Source organism: Physeter macrocephalus, chromosome 19, assembly GCF_002837175.3.
Source record: "Physeter macrocephalus isolate SW-GA chromosome 19, ASM283717v5, whole genome shotgun sequence".
Classification (NCBI taxonomy): domain Eukaryota; kingdom Metazoa; phylum Chordata; class Mammalia; order Artiodactyla; family Physeteridae; genus Physeter; species Physeter macrocephalus.
The window spans coordinates 75,369,446-75,385,730 of record NC_041232.1 but is presented as its reverse complement, the minus strand read 5'-3'; the positions used below and the strand labels follow the sequence as shown (position 1 = coordinate 75,385,730).

General features: G+C 46.9%; 1 protein-coding gene across 1 annotated transcript in view; it reads right to left on the bottom strand.

The window, feature by feature from the left end:
* Positions 1-3,280: 3,280 nt before the first annotated feature.
* The window catches only part of PHLPP1 (PH domain and leucine rich repeat protein phosphatase 1), a 221,102-nt gene continuing 208,097 nt past the window's right edge, over positions 3,281-16,285 (bottom strand). Inside the window, exons 15-17 of the mRNA XM_007116467.4 lie at positions 11,056-11,250; positions 8,001-8,229; positions 3,281-5,444 (exon numbers count right to left, since the gene is read on the bottom strand). Of these exons, the coding sequence (XP_007116529.2) occupies positions 4,275-5,444; positions 8,001-8,229; positions 11,056-11,250 (1,594 nt within the window). The 3' untranslated portion in view covers positions 3,281-4,274. The remainder of the gene's footprint in view (positions 5,445-8,000; positions 8,230-11,055; positions 11,251-16,285) is intronic.

Here is a 16,285-nt window from a genome sequence, read left to right as displayed (position 1 = left end):
GTAGTCTGCCCTCACCTGGCTGAGACCACGACCTCAGGAGGTCAGCACAGCCACCGTGGCACCCAAGCCCCGCTGCATTTGTGGTCCTGGGCAGGGGACCCAGAGCTGAGCACTGTGGCGGCTCTGGCTGGTGCTTCCTAAACGCGTGGCGTGAATGGACATGGGGGATCGGGTGGGTGTGAGGTTGGCTGTGGAGCTTGCTTTCTATCACTTGCCCGAAGCCTCGTCTGCTAGGGGTAGTTCCTGCTTTGTTACTGATCAGAGCAGTGGATCTGCCAAGCTAAGTCTGAACTTGGTTGCGATTTTGGTAAGGGTGGGGTGAGGGGACAACCTTGAGAGCCATCTTTCAAAGACGCAGCAATAGGAATCGGTTCACAACAGGTGAACAACAATAGGGAAATAAAGTTTGCACAGATCCATATGCACAAAATGCATTTTGGGGGGATGAACTGAAAGAAAATGAAATTCAATGGCAAGAAATGAGGAAAGCCTATTTTTTCTACCATGACATCATCCCTCCCTCCTGTAACAGTTCCAACAGATGTTTCCTAGGAGTTTTTGTTTTTTTTCCTCTCTGGGAGTTTTTAATTTAAAAAATGACTTTTGCTGTGTTCGCAATTATTTTCTATCTGACCACGCTTAGTTCTTTACTTATAACAATGACAATACTTCCACTTACGTAAGGCTTTACTATCTACAGATTACGTGGTTTGATCACTTGGGAGGAAGGGCGGGCAGATACCACAACCCCACACTGTACAAAAATTCTATTTCCTGACGTGTCAGAGTGAATTCAAAGTGCCTTCTGATGAGTGTTCGCATGGGAATTGTTCTTTCTCCCCGTTGGGCAGTGCCACCAGCAGTGAGCTGATGTTGTCCTGTTAGATCCAAGGCGTATTAGGGGTTTTTATTTATTTTTCCCTATGGGGAATGGAGAATTGGATGTTGGAGACCGACTTCCTCTCTCCCAGGTCGATGCTATGATTCCGGCTACACATCTTGATATGTCTGCACGTCAGTGCCTAATACGTTTACCGCGGTTTCTCGGACTACTTAATAGTGCTGGAGATTGCTTTCTGTCAGGTGTCTAGGAATGAAAGTAACTGAAACTTCGTTTCTTTTGGAAGAGGGGCAGGAGAAAGACCAAGAGTTATGCCCATTTCCACCCAAAATCTAATCTCACCAGCAGGTGGTGCTGTGACAAAAGCAATCTAGAGAAACCAGGTCAGACTGGGAGTCGGGGCTCCTGAGCCTGGCCCTGGTGCCCTCCGGAAAGCCACTATTCCGTGGACACACACGTGGCAGCCTGTGGCTGATCCAACACCAAGCAACTTCCAGGGCCCTCGGTAGGGAGCTCTGAGTCTATTAGCGAGGCTGCGAGCCCCGTCAGAGGTTCCAGCCTCTTACCCACCCACCCGCCAGCCGTTTCCCAATTCGCTGGCCTTCCCAGCAGGAAGGACAGTGTGGGGCGGGGCTGGGGGATGCCCTTCCCCCTCATGCTCGCCCTGGAGATCCCGTGGCTTTGAGGAATCTTCAATTAAGCACTTCACAGTTTTATAAGCAGTTCTGCCTACATTATTAGATGCTACCTTGCTGAGCAGAAGTGAAAAGAAACTCCTCCTCAGGCAATAACTGGGAGGCTCCTAGGCAAGAGCAAGGAGGCCTAGTAGTAGGTCTCCGCGCCTTCAGCCGTTTAATATGTGCGCATCTCTTACTTTTCACCCACATGCCTATTTACCCCAAGCTCCCAAAGGGCAAAGTTTTGTCCTTTATCTCCATAGTGCCTTATATGCGGCATGTGCTCAATGTGACTTAATGGTCTAAGAAACTGAGAAGCAAGCAAGCGCTGAACTGGCGGCCTTAGGAAAACAGCAGCGCCAAGCCTGTGCCCCTTCTCCCAGTCAGCCACACACGTTAGGACGTGAGGTGAGCCCCCACTTGGGACTTGCTGGTCCCAGCAGCTGCCCCTGGCACAAGCAGTTGCTGTGGGACCCATCGCGGACCCCTCAAATTACTGCCGCCTCTGTTGGCCATGCTCAGGGTGGGGGTGTTGGCTCCTCTGGAAGGGAGCTGCCGTGGAATCGGATCCGCACTGACCGTCTGGGCAGGCCCCGCTCCAGGCAGCAGGTGAGCCCTGTCCAGAGGGGATTTAAGCACCGAGGAGGTCGGAGAGCCAGCCCGGATCTTCTATAGTGACTACGGCACTGGGGTGAAAACCCAGGGCCTTCCAAGTCTGCTCCGATCCACCTGGAGCAGAGGGGCGACTGGGCGGCAAGGTGCTGCTGAGTGGGGCTGGGCGCAAGGACCCTCAGATGGTTCTGCTCCGGCTCTAGAGCAGAGAGCTCTGCCTGGGCTTGGGCAGTCTAGTTCCTTGGTCACTGGGTCCCTTATGGGCTGAGAGGAACTCAATCTTTTTCCACAGCCTTAGTGGTTTTCAAAGTACACAGCGTACAAGTAGCCTGACATGGAATGAAGAACGGACGTCACCAAGACAAGGGGGGGGGGTCCTCTGATCTGGCCACCCAGCGAGGGGACGGACAGCCCACTACCGAGTCTACAAGAAAGACTAGTTGCCATGTCCTGTCACTGAACCAGCCAGGTACCACTGGAGGGCAGATCTGAAGAAGGAAAACCATTCTACCTGGGAGGCTGGTCCACATGAGACAAGAGAGAAGACCCACGGCATCTCCAAGACATGGTTCACAAGATGCAGCGTCGGCGGGGAGGGGTGGGGCACTAGACTCTGTAAATGGGGCCAGTAAGTCAGCTAGGAATACGGGATCTCCTAGTGGACCCAGTGCACTCACGTTATTTCTGCTAGGGGTAGAGAGCGAGGCAACCAGCTCCGGTATACATTGTTCATCAACTCTACTCCCGTTTTTATAAAAAGACCTATTAACATGTTCAGGTGATTGAGGGGGCCTTGAGAGAACTGGAAACCAACTTGGCTTTGTGGGAGTTTTCCAGGGATCTCCTCTATGCAACCTCATCTATTCCCCTTTTACCATCTACCCTACACAATAACAAGAAGAAATAGATAGGCTGTAAGACCAGCTATGTGTATTGTTAACCACAGGGTTGATTTCACTACGTTCGTTCAATGTAGGTTAACCTGTTGGGTATTTTCCCTTCAAAAAAAAAAATCAAAGTCGGAAATATCTGATGACCCCAAAGTTACATGCATTCATTCCAAACCCAAGCTGGGTGTGATCATCTGCAAGACACATCTGGCTCTTGAGACAAAAGCAGATGGGTCCAATACTTGTAAATTTTATATTTATTATAACAAAAATGACATGTTCATTTGTGCATTCTGCTTTAATATAACTCTTGGTATGTAAATGCTCTAACTGGATTCTATACAATCATGCTGATTGTGGCAGCAGTAAGGAACACAATTAAAAAGTGTCTGCAAAAGAGGCTGGGTGGGAACAGGAGAGGAAGAAAAAGGGTCCGAGGCCCCTCGGGTGCAGGTTCGTTTCCAGTGGCCTACGGTCCACCTTATTTGAACAGCAATGCTCTCAGCAATGCTCAGGCTCATCATTCAATGAATTAAAAAGGTGGCGGGAAGAGGGGGTGTGGGCGGGAAGGGGTGTCAGAGGGGGAGGGGAGGGAAGTCAGTTGTTTAGTCCCTTATGCCAAAACTACAAAACGTGTGAAGCATCACTATACAACACTGAGCTATTTACAATAGAAATTTTTCAATCAACTGTTCTCTCAGAGAAAATTAGTGAATCCCAGTGACTTAGGTCACCTGACAGAGTAAAGCAACTCCTAGGAGTTAGTCTCCATATTCTACAAATGTCTATCATTTTCAAGACAAAAAAAAAAAAAAAAAAAAAAAAGGCTTCCCCCCCACCCCCTGCAAAGAAATACAGAATTACAGTATTATTAAATCATTTAGCACTGGCAACCTGCCCTGCCTTCCAGACAAACAAAACAACACAAAGCCACTTTAAAAAGTATTACATTATCATTAACCGTTTCTCTGTAATATATTAAACCTTTTGTTCTTTGTCTTTACACATCTGATATGTTAGGGGAGGAAGTTAACAAATTTAAATCATACTGGTACAGCATCACGAGAAGAAAAGTGGTAATTATTTAAAAAAATGACCAACAGAAGGGGAACCTACAGACTGGCTGCAAAGACAGGCTGGGAAAGCGTCTGGGCGAAGGGCGTGGAGTAAAACCCCTGGTTTAACGGGAGCCTGGGAGGCTCTGGCAACTCAGCCTTTGCTGGTTAGTTTGTTTTTAAGCAGCGCGCGGGGGGGTCAGAGCGGTGTGTCACAGCAGTCTGGCAGCTGGTCCACCGGGCACGGCCGCGGCGGCGGCTGCACGTGGAGCTGTGAGGGCGGCGGCGGCGGCGGCGGCGGCGGCGGCTGCTGGTGTTTCATGATCTCTTTGACCTCCTCCTCCAGCTCCGGGGGAATGATGAACTGATCGTCAGGATCCGGCTGAGCCGGGGCTGCAAAATAGCCCCCCGGCTTGCGGAGAGGCGCGTCCGTGGCCACCTCTATCACGTTGTGGCTCCGTTCCTGGGGCGCCACGGAGCCGTTAGCCCTCCGGCGCCCCATGGTCCCCACGGCGGCACAGTCCGCCCTCCGGGGCAGGGCCGGCTCGTCCTCGGCGGCGCTGATGACGATGCCCTCGTCGCTGGCCTCGGCCGGCAGCTGCAGCAGGGGCTGCTGCCTCTCCTTCTCCTTGGCGCGGCCGCAGTGGATGTCCACCTCCACCTCCACCCGGCTGCCGTTGGTGAAGACGCCCTCGATGGGCTCTTCGTCATCGCTGTCGAGGCCGTTGTCGGAGAAGGCGCTGGAGAAAGTGGCGCTGGACAGCTGGCGCTGGAAGGAGCTGGACGGGCAGGCGGGGTGCAGCGAGCAGCGCGGCTCGCTGGGGCAGGCGGGGCTGCTCTCGCTCAGGGCGCCCGGCGGGGGCTCGTCCGAGGCCGTGGACCCCACCTCGCTGCTCATCTCGGACGTGGACAGCTCGCTGCTCATCTCCGAGGCCAGGCCGCTGCTGGGTGACGGCACGCCCAGCCCGTCAGCGGGCCGCTCCTTGATGGCCATGCTGACGGAGGGCGGGAAGGTGCCGGGGCTGGGCGGTGGCACGGGCCCGCCGGCGCCGAGCTCGCAGCAGCAGAAGCTGTCCTCGGGGACGCTGAGCTGCACCACCACGGCGCTGACGCTGTCGCGGCAGCCGTAGCTCTGCGCCAGCGTGCACAGCTTCTTGGCGGCGGCCAGGGCGTCGGGGACGTTGCGCACGGCCCCCACGGCCTCCTCGACGGACAGGCTGTCCCACAGGCCCTTGCTGCCCAGGATGAAGAACTCGTCCTGCGGGGTCAGGGCCACGGACTGCACGTGGGGCCGGGGCACCACGCTGGGGTGCAGGAACGTGTAGCCCAGGATGCGCGTGGACTCGGTCACTCCGTTCACTTTGCCATCCTGGAAGAAGAGGGGTTTCCAAACAGACGTTACCACGGAGCACGCGGGGCGACGTGCGGCTTCCCTGGGGCCTCCTGCCTGGGGGACCACCGGAGCGCGACACGCGGTCCACAGGGGGAGGGGGCTGCCCACCCTCCTGTGAGTGGTTCATGTCCACCTGTCATCAGAACCCTGGGGCAGAAGCCCGGGGCAGGTAAGAAGCAGGAGGGACAAATGGAAAGTAGCTCAGTTACCCCCTTTATTGGGACCCGTGTATCTCCAAAGCAGACCATCATCTGACACAGCAACATGGCTGATTAGCGCCTCCTGGAACCCACGGGGGTCCCGAGAGGAAGAGTCTTGCTGAATGAGCCAGTGCCGAGCAGCCCCCGAGGCAGGTGCGTTCCAGATAACGCCCGGAATCTTAGGTCACTCCCCAAAGCACATCAACCATCAGGGGCGGGAATGTCTGAAGGTCCAGAAGTGAGGGGAGAGGCACTGTTTTAAACGTAAGAAGGTTAAAAACAATTGGTGGGGAAATCTTGGGGTGACTAGCTGGGTACGACTGATCGCGTTTGGAGAGGTAGATGCTTAAGGAGAAGTGCCAGCTCCTACCGCTTCCCTGAACTTGCTTTCCTGGCAGCAAATGGAGATGACAGAGTCTCCTGCTTCAGTCCAGCCGAGTTCACGCCACTTAAACCACGAACCAAAGTTTCAGACCACTTGCCAATAAAAAGCCTTTACTCTGAAGCTGGAGGACAGGAGGGGAGATTACCCCAGGGTGTACCTGCTCGGTTCTTTATCCTTCAAGTTTGAGGTTCTCGGGTCTAGGACGTGCCTCTACATGCTCCTATTTTTAACACCTTTTCCGGAGGAGGCTCCATTAGGACAACTTTTATGTGTGTCTGGGACGAGGGAATAGTGATGGTCTAACCATCTCCCTCGAAGCAAGTGTTTCTTCCGGAGAATACCCATTCCCTTCCCAACCCTACCACGTTCCTTCATTTGGGAGTACGTCCCCCAGCTCCGCAGACAATCCCGCCATGCATACGAGCAGGCAGCACAATTCGAAGTAAAATTACTAAAGCGGAGCTTCAAGCACAATTTTCAACTCTCTTAATTCTCCTAATATATTTGTTCTTCCCCAAAATGTGGAATTTGGCAAAAATTACCCTCGCTGTTCTGCCCAACCCTTTAAGATCTCACCCCATCAGAATCAATGATTTTGTCTGTGTGTGTGTGTGTGTTTGGGGGGGGGCATACCTCAAGGCAGGGAAATTCAGGAAAACCAACGCAGCGATACAGACAAAGCGAGGAAGAGGGAGACAGAGAACGCAGGAGAAACCTCTGAGGCACCAACGGTGACGCATTTATGTAGCAGAAATGGTTAATCTTTGCATCGTGTAATGTTGAACATTTTAATTCAATATATTTAATAATTTCATTCAATCCCATCTGAGACTGTCTAGCGTCCATTTTAATCCTCTCTGCTCTCAGAACAAGCAGGGAACTAAAATCTACACGCGGCCTCCTTTGCCAGACCCTCGTGGTGGATCCCGAGTCTTTATCTTTCTCACGGCCCTGGTCAAAGCCTACCGGGGGGTCACAGTCCTTCTCTACTGAACTGCAAACGTTCACCACTGTCTACCCGAGCTACACATGCTTCCAGGGGTTTTACCCACAAGACTGGACACCTCCCGGGGGCAGACGTGTGTCTCCGGGGATCACGCCTGTAGCCCACATCACGTTTCAGGCGCGCAGCAGGTGACCCACCTTGTAGGATGAGCTAGTGAGTGGAGCACGATTCCTCCAGCCCGTTTTGGAGGCTGCGCTACAGGGACTCTTCTGTAACGAAGACTGACACCAGCGTTTCCCAACAGCGGCACTCTTGACATTTTGGGCCAAATCATTCTTTGCGGTGGGGCCGTCCTGCGCACTGTAGGATGCTTAGCAGCATCCCTAGCTTCTACCTGCTACGCGCCCCAAGCATTTCTGTTGTGACAACAACAATGTCCGCGGGCGTTAGCAAGTGTCCTGTCGGGGGAAATGGCCCCTGGTTGGGAGCCACTCGCTGCCTCACTGCAGTGGAGCAGGAGGCACAAACCAAAGCAACTACGAGTTACATTTACACCGACACGCGCGCTAGCCTCGTAAGGCACGACAGATACACTGCTGTGCCCACTTTACGGAGGAGGAGCCTGAGGCTTCAAGGTTTAAAGGTCGTAGCCCGCAAGCAGCAGATCTAGGACAGGAGGACCAGCGGCGTGACTTCAGGGCTGGAGGCTTCAGCCCCCGCCGGAGTGCCTCCGAAGAGCGGCTGTGAGCACGAGATGGTACCGAGGCACAGCCCTCGGTGCGGAGAGGCCGTCGATAACTACCGTGTCACTCTGGATATTATAATGTCTTCAGACACATCACACACAGAGTTTGCTCTGTGATACTCCGGATTTGGAATTCTAATTTTAAACCAACTTCAATGCTTAAAGAATGTCCTTTGGAGGGAAATGCTCCCTGGCTGATTCTGCCACGACCCTGGCCCTGCCCTCCCCCATCCTGAGGAAAATCGCTCTTCCTCACCTCCGTGATAATGGCCTTGTGCCGTCTGATTCTCTTCAGTTCTTCCTCACAGCTCATAACATATGATCTGGACAGAGGCAGCGGCTTCCCATTCCGACAGAGAACCGTTTGGCACTTGCCCACATTAGCAGAGGTCAAGGTGAAGGGTCCTCCTGGGTCCACAGGGTCATGCTTGACATGACAAAGGACAGCAGCACCTCCAAGTTTCTGCCCAGCAGTTCCGAGCTTCCTGGAAAATGAAGAGACGGGGTAAAAACCCCCACACACCCGTCACATGTAGTTTTGCCAGACTGTACCACTGGACGGGGCTAGAAGGAAAGAACTTGGGGCTCCACCAGGCCTCTTTCACCAAAGCAGGCACTGCTCAACTCAGGAAAAGAGCCTGTGGAATCTGACACACACACACACACACACACGGAGCAGTGTCTGCTCACAACTGGGGCAGGTGTCACTTCACCACGAAAGACCCAAGGAGCTGGTGTGGAATCAAGGACCCCTTATCCTGCTGCATCCAGCCTGCCACTCCCACATCGGCGTGCCCCAAAGACAGCAGGAATGACTGCTTCTTTCTTCATGCCCCTCTCTAAATCCCCTCTGCTCCCGAGAGAGGACAGCCGGAGTGACCACTTAACAGGAGCAGGTGTAAACACACTACACCCACTGACACTTCAGAATTACCTGACCACCCTCTCTCTTTATTACGATGTTTGCTGGGACATGCTTTCAAGTACTGGACCATTCATGTTCTTGTCCTATACAGTGCAGACTTTCTAGATGAGTGATGTGTATTCTAGAATATTCACAGAAAGGACATTCTAGTAACGAAGCTCCAAAGTGCTTTTATTCACCATCAGTCCATACACGTATTGAATACACAAGACACCTGCAAGTTCTAACAATCAAAAGGAGGTAAGGGGCTTCCCTGGTGGCGCAGTGGTTGAGAGTCCGCCTGCCGATGCAGGGGACACGGGTTTGTGCCCCGGTCCGGGGGGATCCCGCATGCCGTGGGGCGGCTGGGCCCGGGGGCCCCCGCAAAGAGAGAGGCCACCGCAGTGAGAGGCCCGCGTACCGCAAAAAAAAAAAAAAAAAAAAAAAAAAAGGAGGTAAGAACTCTTATCAGAAGCCCCACAGATGGCAGTGCCTCCCAGATGGATCCTGAGTGGTACAGAAGGTTAAGATGGACAGACTCCCCTGTTTACAAGGGCAGACCCTGTCTAGGTTAGGCAAGGGGCACCACTAGCAATGGAAACCAGGGCTGCCTGTTCATATAAATTAGGATGTCAGGCACAGAGAACATACAGTTCTCCTGGGGACTGAAAAGATCACCACACACCCCATATCCTGTTAACCAATAGGGAAAATAAAAGGCAAGCAAATGACCTAGCGATGGGCTGACAATCTGGGTCTCTAAACTCCAACTTCTGCACATCTACGACCAGACTGGACTTTAGGCCCTGCCAAGGCAGCACTGCTTCCCTCCTGTCAAAGGCACAATGATTCCTCCCAGCAAAGCCAGAATTAGGATGGTATTTGTGAGAAGTACAGCTAGTAATCAGAGTTTGAGGTTCTTAATTCTTATCCAGTGTTTGAGGGTCTATAAAAAGTAGACCACGGGCTTCCCTGGTGGCGCAGTGGTTGAGAGTCTGCCTGCCAATGCAGGGGACACGAGTTCGTGCCCCGGTCCGGAAGATCCCACATGCCGCGGAGCGGCTGGGCCCGTGAGCCATGGCCGCTGAGCCTGCGTGTCCACAGCCTGCGCTCCGCAACGGGAGAGGCCACAACAGTGAGAGGCCCGCGTACCGCAAAAAAAGAAAAAAAAAAAAGTAGACCGCTTAGGAGTGTGTGAAGGGTGTGTGTCTGTGTGTTATGTGTGTCTGTATGTATGAAATGTGTTTGCTTTTTTCCTAAAACAAGATGGTGGTCAAAACAGAAAAGTAGATAGATGTGTAGATAGATGTCCCTGTCTTATACCTTATGGCATTAAGGTATTTAGAACAATGACTAGTATATATTAAGGGCTCACTAAATATTAGCTGTTATCAGCATCAGTTATTAACTGCACATGCCCACTGAGAATCTGAAAGACAGGTGAGTCGAGCAGCAAAGAACCCCACTGGGCTTGCCTCTACTGAGCTCTTCAAGAGTATTCATGACTTAGGGGAACTTTCAAGGCTTCTCTGGATCAGCATTCCTTAGCAGACACTTTTTCTACTCCTGTTGCAAAGATACTTCCTCTGGCAGATTATCAAGGCAGGGAAAAGGGAGAGAAAGAGAAAAGACAGTCATTGTTCCCATGACCTTTTAGAGCACTCTCCACTTCCCGGTCCCATAAGAGCAAGTGTTTGCAATACAATATTGATAGGCAGTTCCTTTACCACCTACAAAGCCTTTAAAGTGACAAAAGAGCGAGCAATTCTTCGAATGTGGGAATGCTCGTAACATGCAGCCCTCAGAGTTAGAAACAACATTCCACAACTTCCACGGTGACCAAAAGCTCTAGGGAATGGCCTAGGATTCTACTAGTAACACTGTCTGAACATTTAATAAAGGGGGAAAAACAATATATGAAGAATGGTTTAACTCCTGGCCTAAAATTTGACCATCTCAAGTTCTCAAAGGTTGGCACTTCTTGAATCAGTGACAGTGTTTCATAAGGGGGAACAAACCGAGATGGAAATAGTCCATTTCAAAGAGCAATCCACATGCCAGAAGGTCTAAAGAGCGTCTGGCGCTCACATGATTTGGGGTGAGGGAAGTGTGTCGTAAACAATCTGGTGAAAATCTGGAATCACGACAGGCCTATGAGACCAGTTCTAGGAGAAACTGAATTCCTGTCACTGACTCGGCCTCCAACAAAGTTGTCTGAACATCAGTGTGTCTCAAACAGAACACAGTCCAGCCCTGATACTTGGGCAAAACCAAATCACCTGAATGCATCTTGAATAACGCATATTCAACAACAGGCTTTGAGATTACTGGACACCTGTTTTTCTAACCAGATGGCAAACACTCAAAGAAGAGCAAGAAAACACAGGGCAGGTGCTCTAAGTTTTACCTTTGCATAACAATGAACGTATTGACCATGTATTCTTCTTCGTTTTTTGTTTTCTGCAGCTCTTCCGCCAAAATGTCACTCATGGTACACTGGAGAAGGTAGGGCACCTCCACATTCCGGTCTCCATCAAATACACCATACAGGGCCTCCCGGTTGTCACGGAAGTTATTCACTGACAGGGCTGCAACACACAACCTGCAAAGCAAGAATGCTTTTGTGCTAAGTTGACTCATCTTTCCTTCTCCATGCCCAACCCAACTGTGTTTTTTTCAGATTTGCTTAAGCCAGTCTTGTCTCTTTCTTCATGACTCCACATAGATTAAGAATAGGTAAACTAACCCCAGCTAATTTATACCAACTAATTTCTGTGAGTGAAGAAAAATGATAAGCACATATTTATGCTTCATGGCTTTCCCCCACTCTTCTCTTCTGATGATTTTATTTTTAAATGGTAGTGAAAGAAAGACAGTAGGAGGCATGGGAAATAACACCAGATTATGAATGCATATGTTCACATTCATTCACAAAACATTTATCAAGGAGAACTTCCACATGGAGCAAAAATGAAGTAACAACTAAAACACTAGGAAAAGTACAGGAAAAGTATATACTGGTGGGAGGAGAGCTGCACAGGGCGCTCTAGAGGCCTGCAGAGTCTCTCCACTTAATCAGACTGTTTCCAAGGAATGTAACTGTGTCCCAAAAATTGCCCAAAATGAATAAAAGACTAGGGGAAAAATTAAAAGCCAGGGCATCAGTAAGTGGTGAGATGCCTTCAAGCAGCCCATCACACAGGGGATTGGAGTCTTCAAAACAGAAGAGAGACAGACAGAAAAAAGTTTTGAAGAATCAATGGATGGCAATATTTCAAATCTGATGAAAACTATAACCTACAGATACAAGAAGCTCAACAAACAGTAAGTAAAAGCAAGTAAAAAAAACTTGACTGAGGCACATCAAAATCAAATTGCTGAAAACCAGGAAAGGCGGGGTTTGGGGAGCAGAGAACAACACATCCTACAGAGGAACAAAGGACAAATGACAGCAGAGTTCTCATGAGAAACAATGTAGAAGACAGCGGAGCAACATCTTTAAAGTACTGATAGGAAAAACTGTCAACCTGGATTTCTAAACCAGTGAGAATATCTTTCAAAAGTAAAGGTGCAAAAAAGACATTTTCAGACGCACAAATAAAAGACAACCTACAAGAAATGTAAAAGGAACTACATGAAACAGAAGAAAATGATACTACCAGATGGAAATCTGGATAAAAGAATGAAGTGTATTGGAAATGACAAATAGGTGAGTAAATATAAACATTTTCTTTTTCTTATTTTAAAAATCACTTTAGAACAGTGGTTCTCAATGGGGGAAATTCTGCCCCCAGGAGACATTTTGGCTTGTAACGATTGGGAGTGGTGGTGATGTTGGCATCTAGTGGGTAGAGGCCAGGGGTGCTGCTAAATATCCTACAAGGCACAGGACAGCCCCGCTCCTTCCCCTGCCCCACAACAAGAAAGAATTATCTGGCTCAAAATGTCAATAATACTGAAGTGGAGAAACACTACTTTAGAATAACTGCTTAAAGTAAAAATTATAACAATGTATTCTGGGGTTTATAACCAAAGTAAAAGTAAAACATATGACAACAAGAGCACAAAGACTAGGAGAGGGGAAATGGAAGTACACAATGTAAGGTTTTTATAATATATGTGAAATGATACATTACTTGAAGGTAAACTGTAATTAATAAGGTAAAGGTTATGCTATAAACCCTAAACAAACCACACACACACAAGTAGAACTAATAAGAATAAAGGAGATAAAACGGAATAAGAAATATTCAATCCAAAAGAATGAAGAAAAAGAGAAAGAGAGAATCAAGAACAGATGAGACAAGCAGAAAACAAATACTAGTAAATTGGCAGATTTAAACCTAACCATATCAATAATTTCATTAAATATAAAAATGGTCTAAACACCACCCCAAAAGACAGAAAGTATAAAAAAGCAAGATTTAACTAAATACTGCCTGTAAGAAATATACTTTAAATATAAAGAGACAGGGGCTTCCCTGGTGGTACAGTGGTTAAGAATCTGCCTGCCAATGCAGGGGACGTGGGTTCGATCCCTGGTCTGTGAAGATCCCACATGCCGTGGGGCAACTAAGCCCATGCGCCACAACTACTGAGCCTGCGCTCTAGAGCCCGAGCTCTGCAACAAGACAAGCCACCGCAATGAGAAACCCACGCACCGCAACAAAGAGTAGCCCCCGCTCGCTGCAACTAGAGAAAGCCCATGCAGCAACGAAGACACAACACAGCCTAAATAAATAAATAAACATACAATAAATAAATAAATGAAATACACTTACTGGAAAAAAATCTAGATTTATTAAAAAAATAAAGAGACAAATAGCTTAAAAGCAAAAGGATAAAAAATGATATACAGTGGACCCTTGAATAATATGGGTTTAAGCTGTGCAGGTCCACTTATATGCTGATTTTTTTCCTCTAAATAGTACTACAGTACTACACAATCTGTGGTTGGTTAAATCTGCGGATGTGGAACCTCGGATACAAAGGGCTGAATGTAAAGTTACGCGTGGATTTTTGACTGTGTTTTTTGACCCCCGTGTTGTTCAAGGGTCAACTATACTACGCTAAACACTAATCAAAAGAAAGCTGGAATAGCTACATTAATATCAGACAAAATATATTTCAGCACAAAGAATATTATAGAAACAACGAGTCATTTCATAATGTTAAAGGGGTCAGTTCGTCACAATGCTATAACATTCTAAATGTTTATGCACCTAATAACAGAGCTTGGAAATACATGAAGCAAAAACAGAGAACTACAAGGAGAAACAGATAAAACTATAGTTATAGTCTCTCAGTCACTGATGGAAAGGTAGACAGAAAATCAGTAAGGATATTTAAGACTTGAACAACATTATCAACCAACTTGATCTAAATGATACCCTACCCAAGATTTTTTCCAAATGCACACAGAGTATTTACCAAGATAAACCATATTCTGGTCCAGAAAATGTCTCAGTAAGTTTAAAGGATTCAACTGATTCAGAGTATGTCCTCTAACCATATTGGAAAAATTGCTTAGAAGGAAATTTATAGCTCTAAATGCATAGAATATTAATACCTTAAGCCCAAATCAATGACCTAAACTTCTACGTTAAGAAGCTAGAAAATTAAGAGCAAAACAAACCCAAAGTGAGCAGAAAGGAAATAATAAAAATAAAAGCAGAAGTCAATGAAATAGAAAACAGAAAAACAACAGAAAAATCAATGAAACCAAAAGCTGGTTCTTTGAGAATATTAATAAAACCGATAAACCTCAAACCAATTTGATCAGGATAAACAGACAAATGACAAATATATCAGGAATGAGAGAGGGGAGAGACATCATCACTACAGATCCTATACACATTAAAAGGAGAATAATGGAATATTATGATCAAGTTTATGCCAATAAATTTGAAAACTAGATGAAAATGCATAAATTCTCTGAAAGACATAAATTACCAAAGTTCATTCAAGAAGAAAGAGATAATCCTATACTAAAGAAATTGTATGTTTAGTTATAAACCAAAGAAAATTCCAGGCCCAGATGGGATTTATTAGTAAATGCTACCAAACATTTAAGGAAGAAATAATATAAATTCCAAACTCTTCCAGAAAACTGAAGAGGAAATACTCCTCAACTCATTCTATGAGGCCAGCATCACCCTGATACCAAAACCAGACATAGACACCACAAGAAAAGAAAACTACAGGCTAATCTGTGAATACAGACGTGCTCAACAAATTACCAGAAAACTGAATCCAGCAGCGTATAAAAAAGGGTAATACATCATGACCATGGGGAATTTTTCCTGAAAATGCAAGGCTGATTGGACGTTTTAAAATCAATGTAATTCACTACATCAACAGACTAAGAAAGAAAAAATATGATCATCTCAATTGATCAGAAAAAGCCTATGACAAAATCTGATACACATTATAAAAACTCTTAGCAAACTAGGAATAGAAGGGAACTTTCTAACTTGATAAAGGAAGTCTACAAAAACACCTTTAACATCATATTTAATTGTGAAAGATTACATTCTCACCAAAGAAGATATAGGTATGGATGATAAGCATGTGAAAAGATGATCAGCAACCATTAGTCACTAGGGAAATAAACATTAAAACCACAATGAAATATCACTATTAGAATGACCAAAACCACTACCACCACTGCCACCACCTGATCTTATAAGTACTGGTGAGAATGTGGAGCAACGAGAAGTCTCATTCATTGCTGCTGGGAGTGCAAAATGGTACAGCCACTTTGGGAAAGAGTTTGGCAGTTTCTTATAAAATTAAATATATACTTATCATAACAACTCTCAAGCAATCCTTCTCATAGGTATTCACCCAAGAGAAATGCCAACATTTGTTCACCCAAAAACCTGTATGCAGGTTTATATGTTTATGGGATTTTTATTTGTATTTGCTAAAAATAGAAACAATCTAAATAATTTATCCTTCAACTTGCGTATGGATAAACAAACCGTAACATATTCATGCAATGGAATAATACTCTGCAGTAACAAGGAACAAATTGCTAACACATGCCACATCACAAATGAATCTAAAATGCATGATGCTAAGTGAAAGAAGCTAGACTGAGAAGGCTATATACTGTTTAATTCCACTTATATGACATTCTAGAAAAGGCAAAACTAATGGAACAAAAAATAGATCAGGAGTTGCCAGGGGCTGGGAGGGGGGAGAAGAAATTGCAACAGAGGGGCATGGAGGAATTTTGAGGAACTGTTCTATAATTTGATTATAATGGTGATTACACAATTACCATCACTGAGCAGAGCTCGGGCTCTTTCATCAAAACTTGCAGAGCTGTACACTAAACAGGGTGAATTTTGTTGAATATAAATTATACCTTCTTACTGCATATAAAGTAATGAAAAGAAAAAAGTTATTAAGCACCTAATATGTATCATGGCTAGGTAACAGCGGTATGAACCTGAAAATATAATTCCTGATCCTAAGGATTTTGGGGATAAATAACAATAGTAATAATCATTATCATTAATGATAATAATAACTAACATTTAAATAGAGTTTACTATATGGCACATGTTATTCTAAGTTCTTCACGTATGTAATCAGTGGATCCTTACAATAACCCTATAAGGACAAGTAGT